Source organism: Geotrypetes seraphini, chromosome 4, assembly GCF_902459505.1.
Source record: "Geotrypetes seraphini chromosome 4, aGeoSer1.1, whole genome shotgun sequence".
NCBI lineage: Eukaryota > Metazoa > Chordata > Amphibia > Gymnophiona > Dermophiidae > Geotrypetes > Geotrypetes seraphini.
The window spans coordinates 278259647-278285270 of record NC_047087.1 but is presented as its reverse complement, the minus strand read 5'-3'; the positions used below and the strand labels follow the sequence as shown (position 1 = coordinate 278285270).

Here is a 25624-nt window from a genome sequence, read left to right as displayed (position 1 = left end):
GATAATGTGCATGAAATTTACTATGTGCTGAATAAAATATACTACAAAATGCATTAAGGTATTAAAATACAAAACAATTATAAGGGATCAAAGAGGATCTTAAAAAGCAGCAGTGGTAGATCTTTCTCACTAAGTTTGCAGTACAACTCATGCACTCAGCTATCGGCATGGCTCTTACTGTGCAGCTTTCTGCATCAGTCTCAGTTTCTTGCCCTTGGTTTTTGCTGTCTATGGACTCCTGTTCCTTCCATTACTAGACTGCTCTATTCACTATCCTGTTCCTTCAATTCCTTGCTATGAACATCAGCTTTCTCTGTACGAGGGGGTGCTGAAAAGTTCTCAGCCCAACCAAGAAGAGAATGATGTGAATATAGTTCAAATTGCCTTTGTGAAATTAGAATTTGGACATCCATGCAATATGGACTTCTAAATGCCACTTTTCAGACATCCAAAACAAGAATAGAGCTTCTAATATAACCACCTATCCTCAGAGCTGATGCAAAATATTATGTGCTCTAGGCAGATTTCAGGGGAGGGGTCAATGGTATTCTTTTTCTCTTTTTTTCTCAAAATTTTAGATTATAAACCACTTACTGTATGCTTGAATATAAACTGAGATTTTGGGGCCAAAGAAATGGCCCAGAAATGGGGGGTTTTGGTTTATATTTGGGTCAGCGCCTATCCACCCCCCTCCCAGATGTAATTATGGCCTGCCATAGGCCCTGGTGGACCAATGGTGGGCTGGCCCTTCCGCCTCCTGTTCCAGTCAACTCTTTGCACATGCCCCCTCCCAGACTTTTTAAAAAAACCTTCCTTTTAAGCCCTGGTGGTCCAGTGGTGAACTGGGGCAGGAGTGATCTTCCTACACTCCTGCTTTGTGCAACCTTGTGAGCCTACAGGAACTCACAAGGTTGCCATGAGAACTTGCAGCAGCCATTTCAGATAGTGGATCTGCATGGGGCAGGAGCATAGGAAGATTGTTCCTGCCCCGGTTCACCACTGGACCACCAGGACTTTAGAGGTAGGTATTTTTAAAAGTCAGAGAGGTGGGATGTGTCAGTCAGCCAGGACAGGAGGTGGGAGGGATCTTTCCTCTCCTGGCCCATTGCCGGACCACCAGGGCTTATGTCAGGCCTGGAGAGGCCTGCAAGGCATCAGAGGAGGGAATGAGGGGAGGCTAGATGCAGAGCCTGGCATTGGAGGGCTGGGAGTAGGGCTGGGGGCTGGGCTGGGCAGGGAGGGAGGGAGGTTGGGTGCAGAGCCTGGTTTATATTCACATCAACCTCTTTCCTCCTTTTGGGGGGGATCACCATGGTTTATATTTGAGTATATACTGTAATTCTGTCCTGTATGATTGCAGTGATATAGTAAATATAAAATAAATTTAAAAAAAATCTCCTAGAGGATAATTATTGTGAACTCGTAAGCAAAGACATGTGGCGTATGATCTCAAATGCTCACTGTAATACTTTCATCATGCCAAAGAGCTTCCTTCTGGAGTTCATCCTACATTTATGGACAACTTATCCAGGTGTGCTTGAGAATTCCTTTTAATCAGGTCCATGAAACTCAAAAGGAGGAGAAAACTTTCTGTATCCTTCTGCTACATTTTCTTTATTTCAGATTGCATTTCTCAGTACTTGAAAATCTGCCTTTTTTTCATTCACAGAGCAATAGCTTGAGACGGACACCTATATGATCAATGCCATTGTGGTGCTTTCTCTTTTGCCATATTTCTGGTTTATCGTGATCTAGCTTTTTATTGGTCAGAATGGAGATATCCTATATGATCATAACCTCCCTTTTAGCTCTGACTGTCAGCCGTTTTTCCCTCACAAATATGATAAATAGACTGAACAAACATGATAACATCAACAACCCCTCCTCTCCAAACAATTCTGTAAAAGTGCATAATTAGACACCAGCTTTTACTTGTTGTACTTTCTTTCAAGAAGGAAATTTCTGAATTACATTTACCCAGGTGCATGGGCTATTAGAAAATAGACTGCCCTCCATACAAGTAAAAGTGCAAGTTGATGGCTTCTTGAGTTACTGTGTCTGCCAGGGTCTTTTAATGGCAACTGTTCTTTGCTTCCAGCTAGAACTTTCCACCCTAGGTGACTGTCTAATCCAGTGGTTCCCAACCCTTTCCTGGAGGACCACCAGGCCAATCGGGTTTTCAGGATACCCTAATGAATATGCATGAAGCAGATTTGCATGCCTGTCACTTCCATTATATGCAAATCTCTCTCATGCATATTCATTAGGGCTAGCCTGAAAACCCGATTGGGCCTGGTGGTCCTCCAGGACAGGGCTGGGAACCACTGGTCTAATCTACCTAGCCCAGGCTGTCCTTGTGCTGTTACTGGGATATATACAGTCTCTATATATAGTACTTACAAAAAAGCTCTCTTCAACCCTGAAAAACTATCTGTGTGATGATATGCAGAATCTAAATTCAAAACAGAGAAGGCAATTTTGATTTGTAAATTCATGAGTATAGAGGCAATAGATGAATTTTACATTTTTGTGTTGACAATTTATATAAATTTATGAAGTGTCAAATTCTATTTTCAGTGGAAGTAAAGAAGAGGCAGTACTTCAGACAAACAAGCAAGTTTACTCCAGCCTACTCCGGGCCATTGCGAATAAAACTACCTCTCTATTGGAAAGAATAGATACTGTTATAAATTTATTGGATCAGCTGTCTCCTAAAAGAGAAGCAAGTGATACTGTAACTGTGACCTGACGTACAAAAAGTGTTGGGTATTGGATACGATCAGTGCCTTTTTGAAACCTGGGATTTGCCAAGCTTAGTCCATCTTGATTCTTGCTTCTAGTTGTGGAGCAAGAAACACTGCAGATGTCCAAACCACCGGAGCTGAGCCAGTGGATGAATATAGTCCATTGTTTCCCCTCTAGCAAGACTTTTTCTTTGTTACTTATGTTTTAAATGTGTGGCAAGAATCTAGATGTAAAGCTTTTATGACAAAAATATGCAAAATCTACTTTTTATACACAGAGACATGCACAAGTTTCTTTTTTCTATGAAAATTAAGACATGCAATTGTATAAAACAGTTTTGTGAAGTTGACATACAGACTGAATTGTTTACATCCTTTTTAAAAATGATATAATTGGAAGTGTGAAGACTTTTGCAAGTATTTGGGTGTGGAAAAATGTTTTTTCCTTTAACCTCAACAATTCCCATGCAGAAAAACTGAAACTGTGCCTTGAGTTACCATGCCAGGTTTTTCTAAGAAATTTGCCATGCACTGAAATCTCCACACTTCACCTCAGCATGAAAGGAAGACATTTTCTCTTTATTTTACAATTGTATGTTCAAATACATTATTGTATTTTGTTTTCATTTTTCCACTTCAAGCTGTGAATAACTTGTAAGACATATTTATAAAAAGTTTATTTATTAAAGAATAAAGTACAGAATCAGCTTATTTCTTTTTATTTTTTTTCTAAGTTTCCATATAGGTGTCAGTCCATTATACTGTATATAATTGTTGGAATCTGCCTCATATGCTTCATCAAACAGAATATAAATTGCAGTTGATCCTCATCCCCGCAGTTCCAGCATCGCTCCCTTCCTCTGCTCCCCTGCCCTGATGATCCTCCCAACATGTGACAATTTGTTAGCAGAGGCAACAATAAAAAATAAGTTTCCTCTGTGTTTCGCCTCTCTGATGCAACTTCCTATGGATGGGACACCGCAGAGGAAAGGCCCTAGTAGTGGTAGCCAGATGTAGTTGTCGTGTCTGTTGCCAACCTGTCGCACATTGAGAGGACCAGGTGTGTGGGGGGCATTTGCATTTAAATTATTAGCTACAAAAAGAGACTAGACCCAGATGGAGAGGCTATAGAAGAATGGTGGGGTGAGTGGTAGAGAGATTCTGGACATGTGTGGAAGAGGTGAGACAGAAAGAGATGCTGAATCTGGAGTGGGAAGCAGAGAGAGGAGAGATGTTGTAGGGGGTTAGAAGAAAGAGTGGGGGAGTAATACTGGGCTTATGAAGGGAGGGAGAGAGATTTGCCAGACCATAGGGGGTTGCAAGAGAAAGGTAAGACGACGGATATGGTGAGAAGCAGAGAAGAGACATTGGGCCTGGAGAGAGCATATGAACAAGGACATAGGAGTAATGCTGGGTATAAGGAGAGAGATATGGACACAGAGAGTGGATGCTGGACAGACTAAGATAAGGGGCACAGAGTTATTAGTTGTTCCCTCATTTTGAAAATTCTTCCTCGACTTTCATAGGAATTCTTCATTCTGTGCCATGGCTGCCACTCTCTGGAACTCTCTGCCTCTTTATCTCCGTTTAGAAAAATCATTTTTGACTTTCAAGATGCAATTAAAGGCCTACTATTTATCCTTGGCTTTCTGTTCTTAATGCTGCAGGCAACCTTTTTTATACTGGCATTTCTGACCTTTTCATCTCATGCACTTAATTTTTCCATCCCAAACCCATCGTTCATTCCTTCCCTCTCCCCAACCTTTTGCTTTTATTGTAACCTACCAATTCCTTACTCTCCTCATGTTTCTATGATGTTTGACCATTTTTTTGTACTTCATGTTTTCTTTAATTTTTTTTTTGTTTCCTACCCTATTTTATTTTTTCAGTTTTTGTTTTCTTTTTATTCATGTTACATTTTATTGTAAACTGCTTAGATTTACCCTGATTTTATATTTGCAGTATATAAAATAAATTGAACTTGAGGATAAAGAGACTAAGAGGGCAGATGTTTTTTTAACAGAGGGGGGAAAGGATACGGAGATGTGATGTCAAGGTGAAGGGTCTGGTTAAATAAGGGGACATGTCCTCAAAACAGCCTGACAATGAAATTTGTCATATCAGAAGAGGTCCCCAGCTGACATAAGTGAAAAAGAAAATGGGATTTTGTGAGCTTATATATCTAAAGTTTGGTTTAAGAAGATAATTTTTTGTGTTCTTAAAAATTGTTTATAAGATCTGAAGAGCCTTTCTATAACCAATGACAATTATGGTGCATAAAGTCCCAGTGAATACTAAATGTAGGTAATCCTGGGTGCTACTGCTGAGGTCGAGTGTTGAGACTTCACCTATTCACCAGTTTTGAGATAATTTTTAAAAATGAACAATCTTTTCTTGAGTTTTAAGAAATATGCATCTCTGATATTTTGTATTTCTAGTGCGATGTGACTAGTGGTCCTGAACACTAAACCCACAAGTTGCTTGCAGAATGCTGTCAATCATCTTTTGAACTCCACCTCCTTTACATGGAGCTGCTGCTGCTGCCCCTCAGTTTTTTTTATGTAAGCAAGTTGCTCAGAAGTGTTTGTTCTGTGGTTTTATTATTTGGGGGTATTTTTCTTTCTAAATGTTCGGTTTGAGGTTCGGTAACCAGAGGTTCCCACTTGTTGAGACTTCTGCCTGGGAGAAGACACAGACTCGTTCTGTGGAAGTCTGCTGCTAGCAGGATCAGTCCTTGGAGTTAGCTAGCCTGCTTTTGTATTTTTTTTAGTTTAGGGGCTGTCCCCTGTGTAGCTGCTCACATCCCTGATTTATCAGGATCTTGAGCACAGGCTATTTGGTTCCTTCATGGCTTGGCCAGGATTAATAGTAGACTAGCAGCATGGTTCCCCTTCATGGTGCAAGGTTTTCCGTGGGTTGAGGCTCAGTCCGAACTTGGTCCGATTGGCAGCCTGAAGACCACGTTCATCCAGTGAACCTGTGAGGCAGAGTTCCTCTCCATTTATCCCAGCTGTATTCCTGAACTGAAGCAGGTAAGCATATGGCACAGTGAGTAAGGCATTCCCTAGGACACAGCTCTGGGAGAAAGAGCACTTCTAAAAGCTAAGATATTTAGAATTTCATACTTCTGGTCTTAATCTGATTATAGTAGTTTATTTCCTATACAGCTTTTAGCAAAAAAAAAAAAATCCTCTGTTCCTTCACTGTATTGGGGTAGTTTTGTTCTGTGTTCTCTGGATAGCATTTTAGTCCCTCCTTCCCCACACCCCACCTATTCCAGGATTTCCTACTCATATAGACAACCTATAAGGTCTTGCACATCGGGAAAGGGAACCCCATGTACAGCTATACGATGGGAGGAAGGGAGATGGGGAAAGGCACCCTAGAAAAAGACCTGGGGGTATTGGTGGATACAACAATGAAGCCAGCGTCGCAATGTGCAGCGGCCTCAAAGAAAGCGAACAGAATGCTGGGCATTATCAAAAAAGGTATCACTACCAGAACGAAGGAGGTCATCCTGCCATTGTATCGAGCAATGGTGCGACCACATCTGGAATACTGTGTCCAATACTGGTCACCGTACCTTAGGAAAGACATGGCGATACTTGAGAGGGTCCAGAGGAGAGCAACTAGGATGATAAAGGGAATGGAGAACCTTTCATATGCCGAAAGATTGGACAAACTGGGGCTCTTTACCCTGGAAAAGCGGAGACTGAGAGGAGACATGATACAGACATATAAAATCATGAAAGGCATAGAGAGGGTGGAGAGGGACAGATTCTTCAGACTAGCGGGGACAACAAAAACAAGAGGTCACTCAGAAAAACTGAGAGGGGACAGATTCAAAACGAATGCAAGGAAGTTTTTCTTCACTCAGAGGGTGGTGGACACCTGGAACACGCTTCCAAAGGAGGTAATAGGACAGAGTACAATACTGGGTTTCAAAAAGGGACTGGATGACTTCCTGAAAGCGAAGGGGATTGCAGGGTATAGATAGAAAGTTACTCTACAGGACAAAAGCGAAAAGCATATGTGAGTTTTAGGGTAGGAGCAGTATCAGGTCCTGGACCTGAGGGGCCGCCGCGTAAGCGGACTGCCGGGCACGATGGACCTCCTGTCTGACCCGACAGAGGCAAGTCTTATGTTCTTATGTTAATAATCAAGAATACTCATTCAATTCCCATTACAGCCAATCAAGATGACTTCTATTCAGTGCAATCATTGTGCTTTAGTTCCAAGGTACACCATTTGGAGACTTAAGGCTTGCCCATCTGTCTCTCTGGAAACTGAAGCATGAATTGGAGACAATTAAAGCAACTTCCATTACTCCACAGAATCATACCAACTTACCACCACTGCCTCAAAGATCAAAATAACCCAGGAATAAATGGGTCATAATAGACGGAGGTAGACTGACCTCTGACATAGAAACAGCCACCATCACAATTATTACTCCTACAGAATTCCTTTGCTGCATTAGAGCATTGCAATGCTCAAGAAAAAAGAATTGAGGTGGAACTAGAACCGATGAAGGTAACTTGAGATGAAAAGAACACCCTAAGCATAAATAAAAAAGCCAAAAATAGAAAACTATTGCTGCTAGGAGATTCCATCAACAGAGGAATTAACCTTGGAACACAGGTCAAGGAGTCCAAAATAATGAAATACCTTCCAGGATCCTCGGCCACCAGGAGTACCAGGCAAATACTAACTATAATTAGGGAAGAAACTAAGAATTCTAACACTGATGTTATGGTTCATGATGCGTCAAAGATTTCCACCAGTGGGGAAGAAAAGGCTGTGCTGAGGGAAGACAGTTAGTCTCAGATTACGGAACACTGCAAGATTGGTACTATGACACTCCCCACCCTTGAACTGATGAACCAGTATGCTGTCGTGGAAGTGGAGGAGATTAGAGCGTCTCAAGGAGAGGAGGAACAAAAGCTTGACATCCCAAAAATTACTGGATCCGTGACCACTAGGAGTCGTAAGGTGGTGGTAGTTGGCAATTCCCTTCTGAGGGATACAGAAGCATCCATCTGCAGACCAGGCATGATGTCACGAAAGGTATGCTGTCTGCCTGGTGCCAAAATCCAAGATGTTACAGCAAGCTTACTGAGACTCATCAAGCCTAATGACTATTATCCAATGTTGCTCATCCATGTTGGCATGAACGATACTGCCAGGTACCCCTGTTAGCGTATCAAAAGCGACTTTGTGACACTGAGAGAGAAGGTGAAGCAGACAGGTGCGCAGATAGTATTCTTGTCCATCCTCCATGTTGAGGGTAAAAGCTAGGGCAGAGAAGCTCGCATCCTGGAGATGAATGCATGGCTACATGGATGGTGTCGAGAGCGTTTTGGCTACTTGGACCATGGGATGATTTTCCAAGGGATGGTGTGCATCTATCAAAGAAGGGAAGAAGTGTCTTTGGCAGCAGGCTAGCTAATCTACTGAAGAGGGCTTTAAACTAGAAGTGATGGGGCAGGGTGATTAGAGCCCGCAGGTGAGTATAAGATTTCCTCGGGTAAGTAAATCATTGAATTCCTCTATGTGGATGGGAAAAGGGGGCAATGTCTGGAAAGCAGTATATACTAATGCTCCAAGTATGGGAAATGAGCTTCTGAATCTAGAAGCTGTGATGAAAGAAGATGAATTGGATATAGTAGTGATCACAGAGACGTGGTTCACGGAGAACTAGGACTGGGATGTAGTTATATCAGGCTTATGTGTTCAGGAAAGACAGGGTAGGAAGAAAAGGAGGGGGAGTAGCATTATATGTTAAAAATCATATTAAAGCCGCACAATTGCAGGATCTGCAGGGCAAGGAAGAGGCACTGTGGGACAATTTGGAAAGAGGGAATAGTGAATATATTTACATTGGTGTGATCTGCAGGCCTCCTTCACAGACAGAAGAAGTAGATAGAGACTTAATAGTAGACATTCAGAATATATCTAAAAAAGGGAAAGTTTTACTAACCCAGGTGGCTTGGTTGGATGAGGGGGCTTGTTATTACTTTGTTAAGGGTTATTGAAGTGAGAAAATGGAGGGAGGGTTTATGTTGGGGGGGGGGGGTTGTAAAGAAAGCCCCCAATAAAATCACAGTCTGACATACTGAGTACTATAATATGTATTTTAAGCACAACTTGAAATATATTTTATAATGATGCCTTGCAATTTGTTTTGTTCCTGAAATTTAAGATGTTCTTCTTACCCAATGCAACTTAGATGTAACTATTCTTAAGTCATTTTTAGCATGGACGCATGAACATTACAGATATCAAACCACTGCTCAGATATATTTCTTCTGGCAAAAAGTCCATTATAAGGCAGTGAGGGATTTTGCCACCTTTCTCTATCATTGACCACTCTCCAATATTCCTTTCCTTTAAGCAGGAAAATGGCATTATAGGTGTAGGAATAGTATGCAGCATCTATATTTCCTATGGGATGGTCATTTATTACTAAAGCTGGAAAAACATCAGTAAGTCTTTTGGGGAAATGGTCAACTATTTGATTCTTGTTGATGTCAAAAGCAAAGACCTGCAAAGCAAAATTTAAAAAAAAGCATTTGTGATTAATCTTTGTTTTACTGTTAATCCAATGTGAAAATAGAATATTAAAATAATATGACCTTGTTTAACTGTTTAGAGCAGTGGTTCTCAACTTAGTTCTTGGAGAAACACCTAGTCATTCAGGTTTTCAAGATATCCACAATAAATATGTATGTAACAGAATCAGAAAAAGTACAGAAAAGGGTGACAAAAATAATAAAAGGGATGGGACAACTTCCCTATGAGGAAAGGCTAAAGCAGCTAGGGCTCTTCAGCTTGGAGAAGAGACAGGTCAGGGGTGATGATATAGAGCTCTATAAAATACTGGGTGGAATGAAAAGGGTAGATGTGAATCACTTGTTTAGTCTTTCCAAAAATACTAGGACTAGGGGACATGTGATGAAACTACTAAGTAGTAAATTTAAAACAGACTGGAGAAAATATTTCTTCACACAACCTGTAATTAAACTCTGGAATTCGTTGTTGAATAATATGATGAAATCAGTTTAACAGGATTTTTTTTTTTTTAAAAAAGGGTTTGGATAATTTCCTAATAGAGAAGTCCATAGGCCATTATGGAGATGGCTTGGGGAAATCCACTGCTTATTCTTTTGAAGATTTCCTGTTTACAGGTGTGAGAGTTGTCACCGATATGAAAACTGAGATTGTGAATGAATCAAAATTAAGTGAATAAATTAGAACGTAGCACCTATATATTAAAATTTGGAAACTCAGATGAGGTTTAGTGAGAAAGCCTTGAGACCTTGTAATTATGCTGTATGCTACGGAAGTTCAGAAGGTTGATTTTGTGACTCTTAAGACATAAATTTATGTATCATTCTTCATATACATCCATGGAGTTATAGGTTCTCAGAGGAACAGGAAACTTAGGTGTTTTACAGAGAGAATCTGTTCCTTATACAATGCTAATTGGAAGGTCATATAGAAGTTAAAATGTGTCTGCAGGAAGTAGGGCTTTTTACTGATATGATTGATATTTGAAAAGGTCAGATCAAAATTGATTTAGAAAGAAAAAGTGAAACACTGCCATCTGCTGGGTTTAAAAACTTCACAACAACAACAATACACTCCAAATTTGCCAAAATTCCTACTGTAGAAAAAACACAAAAAGGCAACCTAGTCACATCAAGGTTTGTGTGGGGGACGCTCAAGACGCCAAAATTGGCTCGCAACTAACAAACCAAAATGGGGTGAATATAATATAGGGTGCTCTCAGTGTGAACCCTCAGTGATAGGAGCACAGCTCCGACACTTCACTTCTGGGTCAAGGCGGTAAGCCTCCACCCACACACCATCATTGAGCACCCTGAGTATGCTGAAATTAAAGGGACCACTAAATCAAACAATCAAAGTGAGTAAATTAAACTCAACACAAACAACCTGAGCGACCCCCAAACAAACCCTGCCAGCCAGACCCCCCGACTCACAACCAAATCAAAAATCACCATGCAAAAATCAAATGAACACAATACTTATCTGAAACTATCTCACAAACTGATAAACACAAAAAACCGCGCCAGGAGGAGAGGTTCAACCGCGCTGGTTTCGGGAGGAGCCCTTCTTCAGGAACCTGACCCCCGACGGAACACGAACAAAGAGGTCGGCTGGAGGGCAGGGTGTCCGGGTGGAAGAGCACGCCGCTTAAAACGGATCTGTAGGTGATGTCATGCACAAACCAACCAAACATACAACACTAACAACCAATCACACTCAGGGGTGAGAACACGCCCATGAATACACAACCATGCTAAACGAAAGACATAAAACGTGATCCATGCTAAAAACAACCCGATGACCCCAGCCAAAAACCCCCACTGAAACACAGAACCCAAATGGAAATACGATGAACACAGTTAAATAATGGTGTTCCATTCCACACCTTCATTAAGACCATTGGGATGGACAGATTGTAATTGGAAAATCCAATATTGTTCCCTAAGATTCAAATGGGACTGTCTATCCCCCCTGAAATCCCAAGGAACTTGCTCAAGCATGAACCAAGACAGATCGGTGAACCGATGGCCAAATTCAGCACAGTGCGGCACAAGGGGGGCAGAGTGAGATCCAGTGCGAATCCGGCTCCTGTGTTCTTGCAATCTGACCCTGATTCTTCTGCTAGTCCGCCCCACATAGCACAACCCACAGGGGCAGATGATGACATAAGCTACCCATTCAGAATCACAAGACGTCTGAGATCTGAGGTGGTAAGTGCGTTGAGTCCGGGGATGTTGCCAGGTAGAAATAGACAAATTTTGAGGAACAGTTGTTATATCCGTCTGGGTGGATGTCGCACGTTGCCACATGGCTTCGTTTTATTGACGATGTGTTCCTCATATGGACTGACACTAGGGCCAGTTTTTATGAATTTTTGACCTGGCTTAACACTCTTGATAGGCATTTAAAGTTCACTGCCACTGTCAACGCAACTAGTGTCACCTATCTGGATACCAGGGTTAGCAAAACGGATGGGCAATTGGTCACGACGGTTTTCCGGAAGTCCACGGACCGGACTTCATATTTACATTACACCAGCTGTCATCCTGTCAGGTTGCGCCAATCGTTGCCTGTGGGGCAATTCCTCAGGATTCGTCGTATTTACTCTTCTTTGCGGGAGTACAAGGCTCAAGCTAAACTACTATTCCAGCGTTTTAAGGCCCGCGGCTATCCTGAATGGACCATCAGAAGAGCGTATCGTAGAGCACGCTATGCTAACCCTGAGCTATTACGGGCTCCTACCACCAGGCCTCCTTTAGATCAGCAGGTGTGTGTCATATCGTTTTCCAATCAAGCCCACCAGGTAGCGAACATTGTGAGGAAGCACTGGCACGTCCTGGATCACCATCCTGTTTTCAAGGAGGCTCCCTGTATAGCTTATGCCCGTCCTAAAAACTTGAAGGACTTATTGGCCACGAGGAGTCGGGCTCATATTGGGGGCAGTCATAAACCATGTGGTCATTGTGATATGTGCCCTCTATCCTTGTCTATTTCTACCTGGCAACATCCCCGGACTCAACGCACTTACCACCTCAGATCTCAGACGTCTTGTGATTCTGAATGGGTAGTTTATATCATCATCTGCCCCTGTGGGTTGTGCTATGTGGGGCGGACTAGCAGAAGAATCAGGGTCAGATTGCAAGAACACAGGAGCCGGATTCGCACTGGATCTCACTCTGCCCCCCTTGTGCCGCACTGTGCTGAATTTGGCCATCGGTTCACCGATCTGTCTTGGTTCGTGCTTGAGCAAGTTCCTTGGGATTTCAGGGGGGATAGACAGTCCCATTTGAATCTTAGGGAACAATATTGGATTTTCCAATTACAATCTGTCCATCCCAATGGTCTTAATGAAGGTGTGGAATGGAACACCATTATTTAACTGTGTTCATCGTATTTCCATTTGGGTTCTGTGTTTCAGTGGGGGTTTTTGGCTGGGGTCATCGGGTTGTTTTTAGCATGGATCACGTTTTATGTCTTTCGTTTAGCATGGTTGTGTATTCATGGGCGTGTTCTCGCCCCTGAGTGTGATTGGTTGTTAGTGTTGTATGTTTGGTTGGTTTGTGCATGATGTCACCTACAGATCCGTTTTAAGCGGCGTGCTCTTCCGCCCGGGCACCCCGCCCTCCAGCCGACCTCTTTGTTCGTGTTCCGTCGGGGGTCAGGTTCCTGAAGAAGGGCTCCTCCCGAAACCAGCGCGTTCGAACCTCTCCTCCTGGCGCGGTTTTTTGTGTTTATCAGTTTGTGAGATAGTTTCAGATAAGTATTATGTTCATTTGATTTTTGCATGGTGATTTTTGATTTGGTTGTTAGTCGGGGGGTCTGGCTGGCAGGGTTTGTTTGGGGGTCGCTCAGGTTGTTTGTGTTGAGTTTAATTTACTCACTTTGATTGTTTGATTTGTTTGATTTAGTGGTCCCTTTAATTTCAGCACACTCAGGGTGCTCAATGATGGTGTGTGGGTGGAGGCTTACCGCCTTGACCCAGAAGTGAAGTGTCGGAGCTGTGCTCCTATCACTGAGGGTTCACACTGAGAGCACCCTATATTATATTCACCCCATTTTGGTTTGTTAGTTGCGAGCCAATTTTGGCGTCTTGAGCGTCCCCCACACAAACCTTGATGTGACTAGGTTGCCTTTTTGTGTTTTTTCTACAGCGGGTTTAAAAACTTAACAGAATGGACTTAACATTAAATTTAAGGATTTAAATGTAAAATTGATGTAAGGCATTTTTGAAAAGGAAGTCATGTGATCAACTGTGTGTGTGTGCCATTGTATTCTAAAGCATGATAATTATTACAAATGATGTCACATAGGGTATAAATCTGTTTTTCCTTGCTTTCTCCATTTGAAGAGCACTGAAATTTTGATGGCTTGCTCTTCCCAGACAATAGGAGCACTGTTAATAAATTCTAATTGTTTATTACATGGCTTTTCCTCATGTCTGTTGTTTGAATTCACAGAATGGAGTCTCTAGCCCAGTCATGTGGGAGAGAGAATCCATTCTGGCAATTCTTTTGGCCTCGGATGTTCAAGTCTTCTAGCCTGGCTTGGACAATTCCTAGGATAAGCAGCATAAAATCTGTTTTACTACTTGGGATCTAGCTAGGTACTTGGGACCTGGGCTGGCCACTGTTGGAAACAGGATACTGGGCTTGATATGGACCTTTGGTTAGTCCCAGTATGGCATGCAGTGCCATCGGTGTATACAAATTTATAACATGTATATTCATTGTGGCTATTCTGAAAAGCATACTAACTTGATATGTCCCAAGAACTTTGTTGAGAATGGCTGCTTTAAAAGGTGGGAGTGTGGGATGGGGTTGCACCATGGAGCGATACAGAGGTATTGTAATATCCTTGGTTTCCTGAGAAAATTCAATAGTCATGGGATAGAAAGCAATGTTCTATTGTGGATTAGGAATTACAGTAGTTATTGGACAGAAAACAGAATATAGGGTTAAATGGCCATTTTTCTCAATGGAGGAGAATGAATAGTGAAGCGCCACAAGGATCTGTACTGGGACTGTTGCTATTTAACATATGTTATAAATGATCTGGAAATTGGAACATCAAGTGAGGTGATTAAATTCATAGAGGAGGCAAAATCTATTCAAAGTTCTTAACACATGTGCTGACTTCTGAAAGATTTCAGGAGGACCTTAGGACATTGGAAGACTAGGCATCTAAATGGTATATGAAATTTAACGTAGACAAATGCAAAGTGTTGCAAATTTGGAAGAATAATCCCAATTTCAGATGTTAGGTTCCACCTTAGGAGTTAGCACCCAAAAAAAAGATCTAGGTGTCATTGTAGACAGTATGCTGAAATCTGTCCAGTGTACGGTGACAGCCCCAAAAGCAAATGGGATGCTAGGAATTATTAGTAAAGGGATGGAAAATAAGACCAAGACTAAATTGCATGCATGCTTGCCACATTTAGGCACCCCCATATGGGCATGTGAATACAGGCACCTAAATATTCACTAGTATTCAATAAAGACACAAGTGCCCCAGTGTCTATATAACTAAGCCTCTCGTCCTGTGTTATTGAGGCACCTAAGTGGAGATACCTGTTCTATAACTACCCCCTAAATGTTTAAAACAATTTTACTTACCAAGGAGTCTTTTAAAAAATATATAGACTGGATTCTTCTATCATAAACAGCTGTGTCAATGGGACTGGGAATTCCAGGAAATCCTTCTGAAATGAGTCTGGGATAATGAGCTCCCTGGGTATCTTCTGTGTAGGCTTTGTCATTTTCATTATCGTACCTCCAGTATTGGGTACCTGATAGAAACCCCCCCCCCCCCACACAAGAAATCAGTATTACCATCATAAATTTGTGGAAAGATAGACATGGTCTGAGTTTATTCTAATTCACTTAAATTACTGAATCTAAGATTTCTGTAGCCTAGTACACATACTATGGGACATTATACAGATAACATGTAAGAAACATACCCTTCTCTACGAGCTTACATTCAAGTTGAGGCACGCAGACAAAAAACCAAAACAATTTATAATAATCATTGAAGCATCACAGGGTTAAGATGAGAATAGGGGCTGCACCTTGAATACTGTGTGCAATTCTGGTCGCCATATCTCAAAAACGATATAGTGGAATTAGAAAAAGGTACAGAGAAGGATGATGAAAATTATAAAAGGGATGGGACGACTTCCCTATGAGGAAAGGCTAAAGCAGCTAGAGATCTTCAGCTTGGAGAAGACAGCTCAGAGGTGATATGACAGAGGTCTGTAAAATACTGAGTGGTTTGGAAAGGGTAGATGTGAAATGCTTGTTTACGCTTTTCAAAAATACTAGGACTAGGGGGCATGCGATGAAGCTACTAAGTAGTAGATTTAAAACAGACCAGACAAAATAATTCTTCACATAACATGTAATTAAACTCTGGAATTCGTTGCTGGAGAATGTGGTAAAATCAGTTAGCTTAGCGGGGTTTAAAAAAGGCTTGGATAATTTCCTAAAAGAGAAGTCCATAGGCCATTATTGAGATGACTTGGGGAAATCTGCTGCTTATGCCTAGAATAAGCAGCATAAATACGGTTTAACTACTTGGGATCTAGGTAGGTACTTGGGATCTGGGATGGACACTGTTGGAAACAGGATAGTGGGCTTGATGGACCTTCGGTCTGTCCTAGTTTAGCAATTCTTATGTTCTTTCAGAGAGTTTTAAGGGTGATTTAAACAAGGTCATAGACAGAGCAAGAAGTACCAACTTAGCAAGGCAGTTCCAGGGGCAAAGTGTCACAAAATAGAAAGATCGGAAACATAAGAAATTAAATTGTATTCTGACTAAATTTATTTGGCTAGGGAAAGCTGCAAGAATTGCTTTAGTATCTTTGCAAAAACCAATTGCAGCAGGTGGGGTAAATTTTCCAAACTTTTATAGGTATCATCAAGCCAATATAATGCGTCAGGGTATGTATTGGATCCTCCCTGAGCTCATGGGAAATCTTTTAGATTGGCTATGGTTGGAATGGCAACTCCTGTCTCCACTGCGATTAGGTCACGTTTTGAGTATCAAGCTTCCAGGGTTATATAAGGACAATAGAATTTTGTTAGACACTTGGCAGACTTTAAAATTTATTAATAATTTAACACCTATTATGATCCATAGATCCACTTGTCAGTCCCTTTGGTTGAACTCCAAGATTCAAATTGGTGGGTTTAAGGTCATCTGGAAGCATTGGATGAAAGCAAGCATACATTCTCTGGATGATGTAGTATCAGATGGAAAGATGCTTGACTGCAACACACATTCGGTATTGCTAAGTCTCAAAGTTATAGATGGTTGCAGTTGAAGCAAGCCATTCAGAATGGGTTCCCTGATTGGCAAAATCTTAAAAATCAGTATAGCTTGCCAATACTATGCTTCCAGACAGACTTCCGCTCAGTGGTACAAATTAATATCTGAATTTTTGAATAAGAAATCAAAGACTGGTCTTCGTGAAAATTTGGAGCATTGAGATAAAGCATCAGATTACTGCGTCTCAATGGCCATGAATTTGGACTTGGAGGATGAGATGTACAGCATCTGCATCTATGAGACAAACATGTTTTTTCTTGTTACATAGAGCATTTTGGACCCCTGTTCATAGAAACATAGAAATAGACGGCAGATAAGGGCCACGGCCCATCTAGTCTGCCCACTGCAATGACCCTTCCCCACCTAACTCAGTGAATAGATCCCACGTGTCTATCCCATTTGGCCTTAAAATCAGGCACGCTGCTGGCCTCAGTGACCTGAAGTGGAAGATTATTCCAGCGGTCAACCACTCTTTCAGTGAAAAAGAATTTCCTGGTGTCACTGTGCAGTTTCCCTCCCCTGATTTTCCACGGGTGCCCGCTGGTTGCCGTGGGACCCTTGAGAAGGAAGATATCTTCTTCCACTTCGATGCGACCCGTGAGATACTTGAACGTCTCGATCATGTCTCCCCTCTCTCTGCGTTCCTCGAGTGAGTAGAGCTGTAACTTATCCAGCCTTTCCTCGTACGGGAGATCCTTGAGACCCGCGATCATCCGGATGGCCATTCTCTGGACCGACTCTAGTCTCAGCACATCTTTTCAGTAATGCGGCCTCCAAAATTGCACACAGTACTTCAGGTGTGGTCTCACCATGGATCTATACAATGGCATAATGACTTCAGGCTTACGGCTGACGAAACTCCTGCGTATGCAACCTATGATTTGCCTTGCAGAAATTAGATAGTTCCATGTCTAATAGATGCTAGCACTGTCATCTTGATATTGGGACACTGGATCATCTACTGCTCTATTGCCCCTTGATACTTAAATTTTGGAAATTCATTTGGGGTCAAGTGAATAATTTATTGGAAAATCCAGTGGCATGTCAGTGGCTATTTGGCATGTCAATGAGGGCTAAAAGCCAAATATCTTCTAATAATAATAAACTTCTATTTGTTATGACAGGGGTTGCCATACAACACATTATGAAGAACTGGAAAAACTAATTATACTTTTTAGTGGAACTCTTTATGCCATATTTTTAAAATGGAGCGTGTGATAGCCATACAGCAGGGGCATTATAATAAATTTAAGGATGTTTGGGAGCCATTAACAGAATTTTGTAAGGAATGATTAGTATTTTTTTCCCTTTGAATATACACGTCCAGAGTGGGTGGGAATACTTTGATCTATTTAGGGTTGAGGGCAATTGTTGGGTGTATAGCGTGTGGGTGGTTGATATATATAATTTATGTACTATAATTTGATAGAACATTAAGTGCTATTAAATTTTAAAATGTTTTTATTAATTATGTTGCACTTATTGTTAGTTTTAAACTGAATAAAGAATTTAAAAAAAAAAAGATCGGAAACATATGCACAGTCTTGTTAACAATTCTAAACTCTCAGTCATTACTCATTGACCAAAATGTTTACAAATTATTTTTATTTAGAAAATTTCAAACTCTATTAAAATAAAAGCACTTATCTGTGTGTTCTATGTCGGTTAAGGACTCTCCTTACTCAACATGCTTTGCCAAATGGCTGTTTCAAGGATGTCCCCTACTATATATATAATCATAATATAGTCACCCAAGTAGTACATATTGTTTATCTTAAATAATTCTTTCTTTTTCTTTTTTTTAAATTATATTAAAACATCTTGCCTACGATTACCGTTCAGCCTGAGTCTCTCTACATTTATTGTGATTCAAAATGGCCATGGTGGTTTGTTTGTTTTTTTTAAATGAAACTTTATACTCAACCTATCACAGACAGCCAATCCAGTGTAACGCTGATTAACTGTCAGAACTGATCTATTATAGAAGAGTCGCCCATTCGATTTCTAAGTTTAATCCATTGGGAGTCACTATATTAAAGCGAATTTCCAATGTTGCTCTTTATAGTTTAATATCTGCTCATGATTACCACCCTCTCACCCTACTGTTGCTTGATCTATAACTCTCCATCTAATGTCATCTATTGAATGCTTTTTCTCTTGCTAATGTTGGATGAGCGGAGCCTGCAAAACTCCTGTATTAATTCTAGACTTATGTTCATTTTATTGGATATTAACCTCTCTACTGCTGTCTATAGGCTATCTGCTAGGCTGAGTATAAAGTTTCTTTAAAAAAAAAAAAAAAAAAGTCAGCCATTTTGAATTACAATAAATGTAGAGAGACTCAGGCTAAACAGCAATTGTAGGTAAACTGTTTAATAAAAAAATTTAAAAAAGAAGGAATTATTTAAGATAAACAATATGTACTACTTGGGTGACTATAGACCTATTATTATGACATACGAGTTATAGGGGACATCCTTGAAACAGCCATTTGGCAAAACATGGGTGAAGAGAGTCCCAAGCTGACAAAGAAGATAGAACACACAGATAAATGCTTTTATTTTAATATAGTTTGAAAATTTGTAAATAAAAATAATTTGTGAAAATTGTGGTTAATGAGGAGTGCTAAGTAATGATTGAGCGTTAAGATTCATTGGTATGTGGTCTTCATCATAAGGCGTATGGGGACAGACTTAAAGATCTCAATCTGTATACTTTGGAGTAGAGAATGACACGGTGACGGTTTACCCGCGGCCACCGCATTTAAGCCGCGGGTCACCGCCGAAAACGGGGAAGAACATAGTAACATAGTAACATAGTAGATGACGGCAGATAAAGACCCGAATGGTCCATCCAGTCTGCCCAACCTGATTCAATTTAAAAATTTTTTTTTTTTTTTTTTTTTTTCTTCTTAGCTATTTCTGGGCGAGAATCCAAAGCTTTACCCGGTACTGTGCTTGGGTTCCAACTGCCGAAATCTCTGTTAAGACTTACTCCAGCCCATCTACACCCTCCCAGCCATTGAAGCCCTCCCCTGCCCATCCTCCTCCAAACGGCCATACACAGACACAGACCGTACAAGTCTGCCCAGTAACTGGCCTAGTTCAATCTTTAATATTATTTTCTGATTCTAAATCTTCTGTGTTCATCCCACGCTTCTTTGAACTCAGTCACAGTTTTACTCTCCACCACCTCTCTCGGGAGCGCTGCGGTGACGGGGACAAGGCCATTCACCGACCGCGGAAACGGTGAACAGGTTTGTCCCCGCGGGCCAATGTACCCCCTTCTAGGAACCGCCATTTACCTGTGTTTCACCGTGCTCCTCATTTGTCAGATCAACCCTTCCTGCCAATCGCAGCAGAAGGGTACCCAACCCCTCCTGCCGGTCCTCCCAATGGCCTCCCCTAAGATCGCCGGCAGGAGGGTACCCAACCCCTCCTGCTGGACCCCCCCCCCCCAACGAACCCTCCCACCCCGGAACCCCCTTAGTCTTACTTTCCAAGTTGGACCGGACAGCTCCTCGCTCATCTGGCCAGCAGGCCTGCCTCCGTCCAAATGAGGCGGGCCCGCCCCTCCCCTCCCCTCCCCTGCCTCCCCTAAGATCGCCGGCAGGAGGGTACCCAACCCCTCCTGCTGGACCCCCCCCCCAACGAACCCTCCCACCCCGGAACCCCCTTAGTCTTACTTTCCAAGTTGGACCGGACAGCTCCTCGCTCGTCTGGCCAGCAGGCCTGCCTCCGTCCAAATGAGGCGGGCCCGCCCCTCCCCTCCCCTGCCTAACCCACAGGATCCTAGGGCCTGATTGGCCCAAGCACCTAAGGCCCCTCCTATAGCGGGAGTGGCTTTAGGTGCCTAGACCAATCAGGCCCTAGGATCCTGTGGGTTGGGCAGGGTAGGGGCGGGCCCGCCTCATTTGGACGGAGGCAAGCCTGCTGGCCATACGTGTGAGGAGCCGTCCGGTCCAACTTGGAAAGTAAGACTAAGGGGGTTCCTGGGTGGGAGGGTTCGTTGGGGGGGGGTCCAGCAGGAGGGGTTGGGTACCCTCCTGCCGGCGATCTTAGGGGAGGCCATTGGGAGGACCGGCAGGAGGGGTTGGGTACCCTTCTGCTGCGATTGTCGGGAGGGCCGTTGGGGGGGTCTACAGGAGGGGTTGGGTGCCCTCCTGCCGTGATCGCTGGGGGGAGGGGAGACTTGCAGCCGTAGCCGCGGTCACTATGCTAATCACGGCAGCATTTAAAGTACATGTCGTGTTTGTTTTTGCATTGCTAGCCCCAGGGGTGGTGGAAGATTAGTGATTGAAAAACTGTATGAAAAATAACTATTTTAAATTTAGTGATCAAAATGTGTCAGTTTTGAGAATTTTTATTAATTAATTTTTTCTCTGCGTGTTTTGTTTTTGTATAGTTATTAACTAATATTTAACTAAGTTTTAAAGTTTTAAAGTTTTAAAGAATGTTTCCTTTATACGTAAATAAAGAAAAGTGAATGGGATTGCAGTGGCGGTGACGGGGCGGTGAATGGGGTGGCAGTGGCGGTGACGGGGCGGTGAAGAGGATGGTGAGACGGGGACGGGGCGGTGACGGGGACCAATTTTTTCACCGTGTCATTCTCTACTTTGGAGGAAAGGCAGGAGGGGGAGATATGATAGTGACGTTTAAATACCTACATAATTTGAAAGGAAACTCTGCAATGAGAGGGCATAGGATGAAGTTAAGAGGTGATAGGCTCCGCAGTAATCTAAGGAAATACTTTTTTACAGAAAAGATGCATGGAACAGTCTCCCAGAAGAGGTGGCGGAGAGAGAGACTGTGACTGAATTCAAAAGGGCCTGGGATAGGCACGTAGGATCTCTCTGAGAGAGAAAGAGATAATGGTTACTGTGAATGGGCAGACTAGATGGCCATTTGGCCTTTATCTGCGATCATGTTTCTATGTTTCCTAAGCTGTTCATAAGTTTCTGATGATTTAAAGTAATCAATAAATGGAAAAGCATATCTGACCTAAATAATAGATGATATGAAAAGACCAATGATTATACTGCTTTATTTATATTTTTTGATGTGTTTGAGGAGTAATCAAAGCGATAGCCTATTAATAAATACAAAATAGAAATTAGTAGTGGACAAGAAGACCACAGATAAGAACAGCTTGTCTGATGAATGGAGGTCATAAGAGGGAAGAAAGAGGAAAAAAGTAGCATGGAACTTCAGAGAGAGAGCAAGTATAGGTTATTAGTGATATGACATGAATGCAGAAGTCAATAGGAAGCTCAAGTTGAACTGTGAAACCACCACAAAAAACAAGGCTTGCTAGTGCGATTCAAAACCTTAGTTTTTCTGGTTCACAGTCTGCTGTGCTAACTACTAGGCTACTCCTCCCCTCCAGGACACTGATGCTGTAATAAATGTTTGAGCAAAGTCAATACCAGGAAAAATAGCCAACACAAACCAAGCATGAAATGAAAAATCCTCCAAAGAATCTATAAACATACCGAGCTGCAGCTGACTACAATTTCTGCCTTTAGATATTAAAAATACAATAAATATTGGCTACTGCTGGTTTTTCAAAGCTACAGTATTCATGTTGACTAGAAACAGGATTTTCAAATAATGCTTTCCAAGAGGTGATGAAAATCCTCCATGGATCGACTCTTAAGCTCAATCATTTTTCATTCTGTGCCTTGCCTTCGCCATCTTGACTGGATTGTAAACTTCGTTGGGTATGATATTCAAAAGGATTTAAATGGATAGGATTAAACCAATATTTAGTCAAGATCTACATAAGTGACGATGGCCAACACATGTGCTTGGACATGACCTGACATTGAATATCCAGGAATAATTTAGCTGACAACAGACAATGCTTTAAAAAAATGGACGGCTGTTGAGTGCTTCCTGCATCTGCTATATACTCTAAGTATCTTGATGATAATTTAAAGAGGAAGTATAAATTTCAATTCTCTAATTTGCTTTCTGCTGTATTGCCATTGGCTAGTAAATCTGAATCTAGCTGCTAATTGCATTCACAGCACTTCAGAGCAAGTAAATGAATGGCCACCAAGCAGCGAGACTAGACCACCAACTCTCCACTTTGCTGATAACGACCCCAGCCTACAGAACATTCAGAAATAAAAACAATCCTATTCAAAAAAACCCTACTATCCAACAATTCCTTGAACTCAACCTAACACCATCGCTATTCTCAAAACAATCTAACACCACAAGAACCACCTCTCCTCTCTGAACCAATGGCCAGATATATCTTTATGTAATCCGCCTTGAACTGCAAGGTAACGGCGGAATAGAAATCACTAGTGTAATGTAATTATTGCCACCTCAGTCAATCTTGTCTTGAATACTGTATATTTATTTTTTTATTTATTCAGTATTCTATACTGTTCTCCCAGGGGAGCTCAGAACAGTTTATATGAATTTATTCAGGTACTCAAGCATTTTCCCCTATCTGTCCCGGTGGGCAATGTGGGGATTAAGTGACTTGCCCAAGGTCACAAGGAGCAGTGTGGGTTTGAACCCACAATCTCAGGATGCTGAGGCTGCAGCTTTAACCATTGCGCCACACCACATCACCCTCTGTGTGCTGCTGGTAAGGTGCCTGATGATGATGTTCTTTAAATCTTTGTCACACCCGCTTGATACTAAAACATCACTGTGCATCAATAAACTTAGTTACCCTATTCAATCTACTATGAGGGTTTTGGGTGTAATACTGGACCAGGGCCTAACCATGAAAGACCAGCTGGACTCTTTGGTTAGAAAGGGTTTTTTTACTCTCTGGAAGCTTTGGTCCATTAGAGCATATTTTGATGCTTCATCATTTAGAATTTTGAGCCAACTTGATTACTGTAATATCGCCTATCTGGCGATTTCCCAGAAGGATATGCAGCGATTACAACTGGTGCAAAATGTGGCGGTCAGGCTGATTTTTGGGTTGAAGAAGTTCGACCAAATAACTCCTTCCTACCGACTCCTGCATTGGTTGCCGATGGAGGCTTGAGTGAAGTTTAAGTTTGGATGATTTTGCTTTAAGGTACTATTCGATTTAGCCCCTAAATACATAACTGATCTTTTCTCTTTCTCAACCAATAGACATAAGAGCTCACACTTGAATTTTGTTTCTTCACCAGAGGATGTAAATTTAAAAGACATCATCAACATCTTTTCTCATATCAGGCAGCATTATGGGGTAAAGATCTGGAACAATTACTTATGCTTACTAATACTTATGGGGAATTTAGGAGACACCTAAAAACATATCTGTTCCTGAAGTACTTAGGTAGCTGATTTGTACAATCTTTCCCACAATAACTGATCTCTAGAGCTTTTAGTCACTAGTTTTTAACTTTGTTAGTTCTACTCAATTTGTAACATTTTTAATCATTGTAAACCGCATAGAACTTCATAGTCCTGCGGTATATAAACTGTTATAATAATAATTATTATTATTATTATTGAATCCAACCATAACTTTACCTTTAAAAAAGTAACTTGCATCTTGATTCCACGTCCAGACATGTACAAAGGCATCTAAGTCACTTGCTGGTATCCCTTGCCATCCTATCAGCACTGCAATTGGATCACCATAGCGGGTTCTGTTGTGACGATTTTCATAGAGCCAATACCAGCTTTTGTGGAAAAAATACGTGTTATATCGTACGACCAGTTCTCCGTATTGGTTTCTCTCTTTTCGGACCCAGTCAAATATGGTGTCAAAAGGTCCCTCACATGACCCTAAAATGAATACAGTGTAAGAATTTTTTTATAATTTGCAGTGTTTTATTTTGTTATCCCATGTCCCCTCCCCCACCATTGAAAGCATGCTTGGGCAACACTGGAAGCCCTTGTTAGCATTGAAGGCTAGAGCATCATCTGTCTTCCATCCCTCTCAGAGATAAGGGATATTGCTTCACAAAAACTAAATGATTATAATCAAGCTGGAAACTTGAACATAAGTCTTCTATACTGCAGTAAGACTGTCTGATGTAGAGATGGCCTAATATTGCCCACCACAAAAAATAGCCTCTTCTGTAAAAATTCTGTATCAAGCAAAAGAAAAAATATTTGAAAATTTTGTTCTGAAAACCAGATGCTAGGGCAAGCTATAATTGTAAATAAAGGTTTGTTTTTTTACTCCTTTAAATTTCACAGAATCTGCCTACGTCTCTGTCCTCCTATATTCCTAATGTCTTGCTGACTGCCGCCAGTTTTATTCCTGGATATTCAGTGCTAGGCCAAGTTCAGGCTTCAGCACAGAATATCCCGTTTATTCAGAATCAGATAACACATACCTGATTAAGTCCATGTTTAGAACTTAAGTGGCTATGCATTTCTGCATAAAGTTTTATGTGTTCCCATTTCTATAGTTACCCTAGCTGGTTAAGGAGGGAGTGGGCATCACTCCTACTGATTTTGGCTGGCACAGGGGAGTTTTGCAATTCCGGGGGGGAGGGGGGCGGGCAGGCGGAGGCGGCACGGCATTATTTTTATGGGCCAGATATTGTGTGTGTGTTACACACATACACACAGCTGTACCCATAGAAAAAAATTGAGAAAAACCCCCCAAACAGGTAGACCGCTGTCTGCTGTTTCCAGATCAGTCCTACTAACCCGATTCTGACATACAAGTTTAGGGCATCAATTGGATGCCTGGTTTTAATATTAATGACCTCGTTTAGCGGTATATAAGAAATAAATTACATTACATTACATTTGCATGCCAGAATCAGAGAATATAGGACCGCATGGAAAACCACGCAGTGAGTCTGTTTAGAGCATCAGGTTGGCAAATATGATCGGTCGCTAAACCAGTCAAACTGGTTTAGTGATGATCTCGGAGGCTTTAGTGCATCTAGCCCTCTGTCCCCAGAACACTGCCAAAATAGCTGCTTAGATGCTAACTGCTACTTTCCAGTGGCGAAAGTCCCTTAAGTGCTGGTGCAAATTAGCAGATAGCCCCAAGCAAGCAAT

The 25624-nt window shown here is 41.7% G+C and overlaps 2 protein-coding genes across 3 annotated transcripts in view; one reads left to right on the top strand and one right to left on the bottom strand.

Annotated features, from left to right (window-relative positions):
- The window catches only part of EDRF1 (erythroid differentiation regulatory factor 1), a 155904-nt gene extending 152449 nt beyond the window's left edge, over window positions 1-3455 (top strand). For both annotated transcript variants that reach the window (XM_033942621.1, XM_033942623.1), the window contains exon 24: window positions 2578-3455. In XM_033942621.1, the coding sequence (XP_033798512.1) occupies window positions 2578-2749 (172 nt within the window). In that variant the 3' untranslated portion in view covers window positions 2750-3455. The remainder of the gene's footprint in view (window positions 1-2577) is intronic.
- A 5530-nt stretch (window positions 3456-8985) lies between these two features.
- The window catches only part of MMP21 (matrix metallopeptidase 21), a 40987-nt gene continuing 24348 nt past the window's right edge, over window positions 8986-25624 (bottom strand). The window contains exons 6-8 of the mRNA XM_033943275.1: window positions 24131-24388; window positions 14927-15099; window positions 8986-9288 (exon numbers count right to left, since the gene is read on the bottom strand). Of these exons, the coding sequence (XP_033799166.1) occupies window positions 8986-9288; window positions 14927-15099; window positions 24131-24388 (734 nt within the window). The remainder of the gene's footprint in view (window positions 9289-14926; window positions 15100-24130; window positions 24389-25624) is intronic.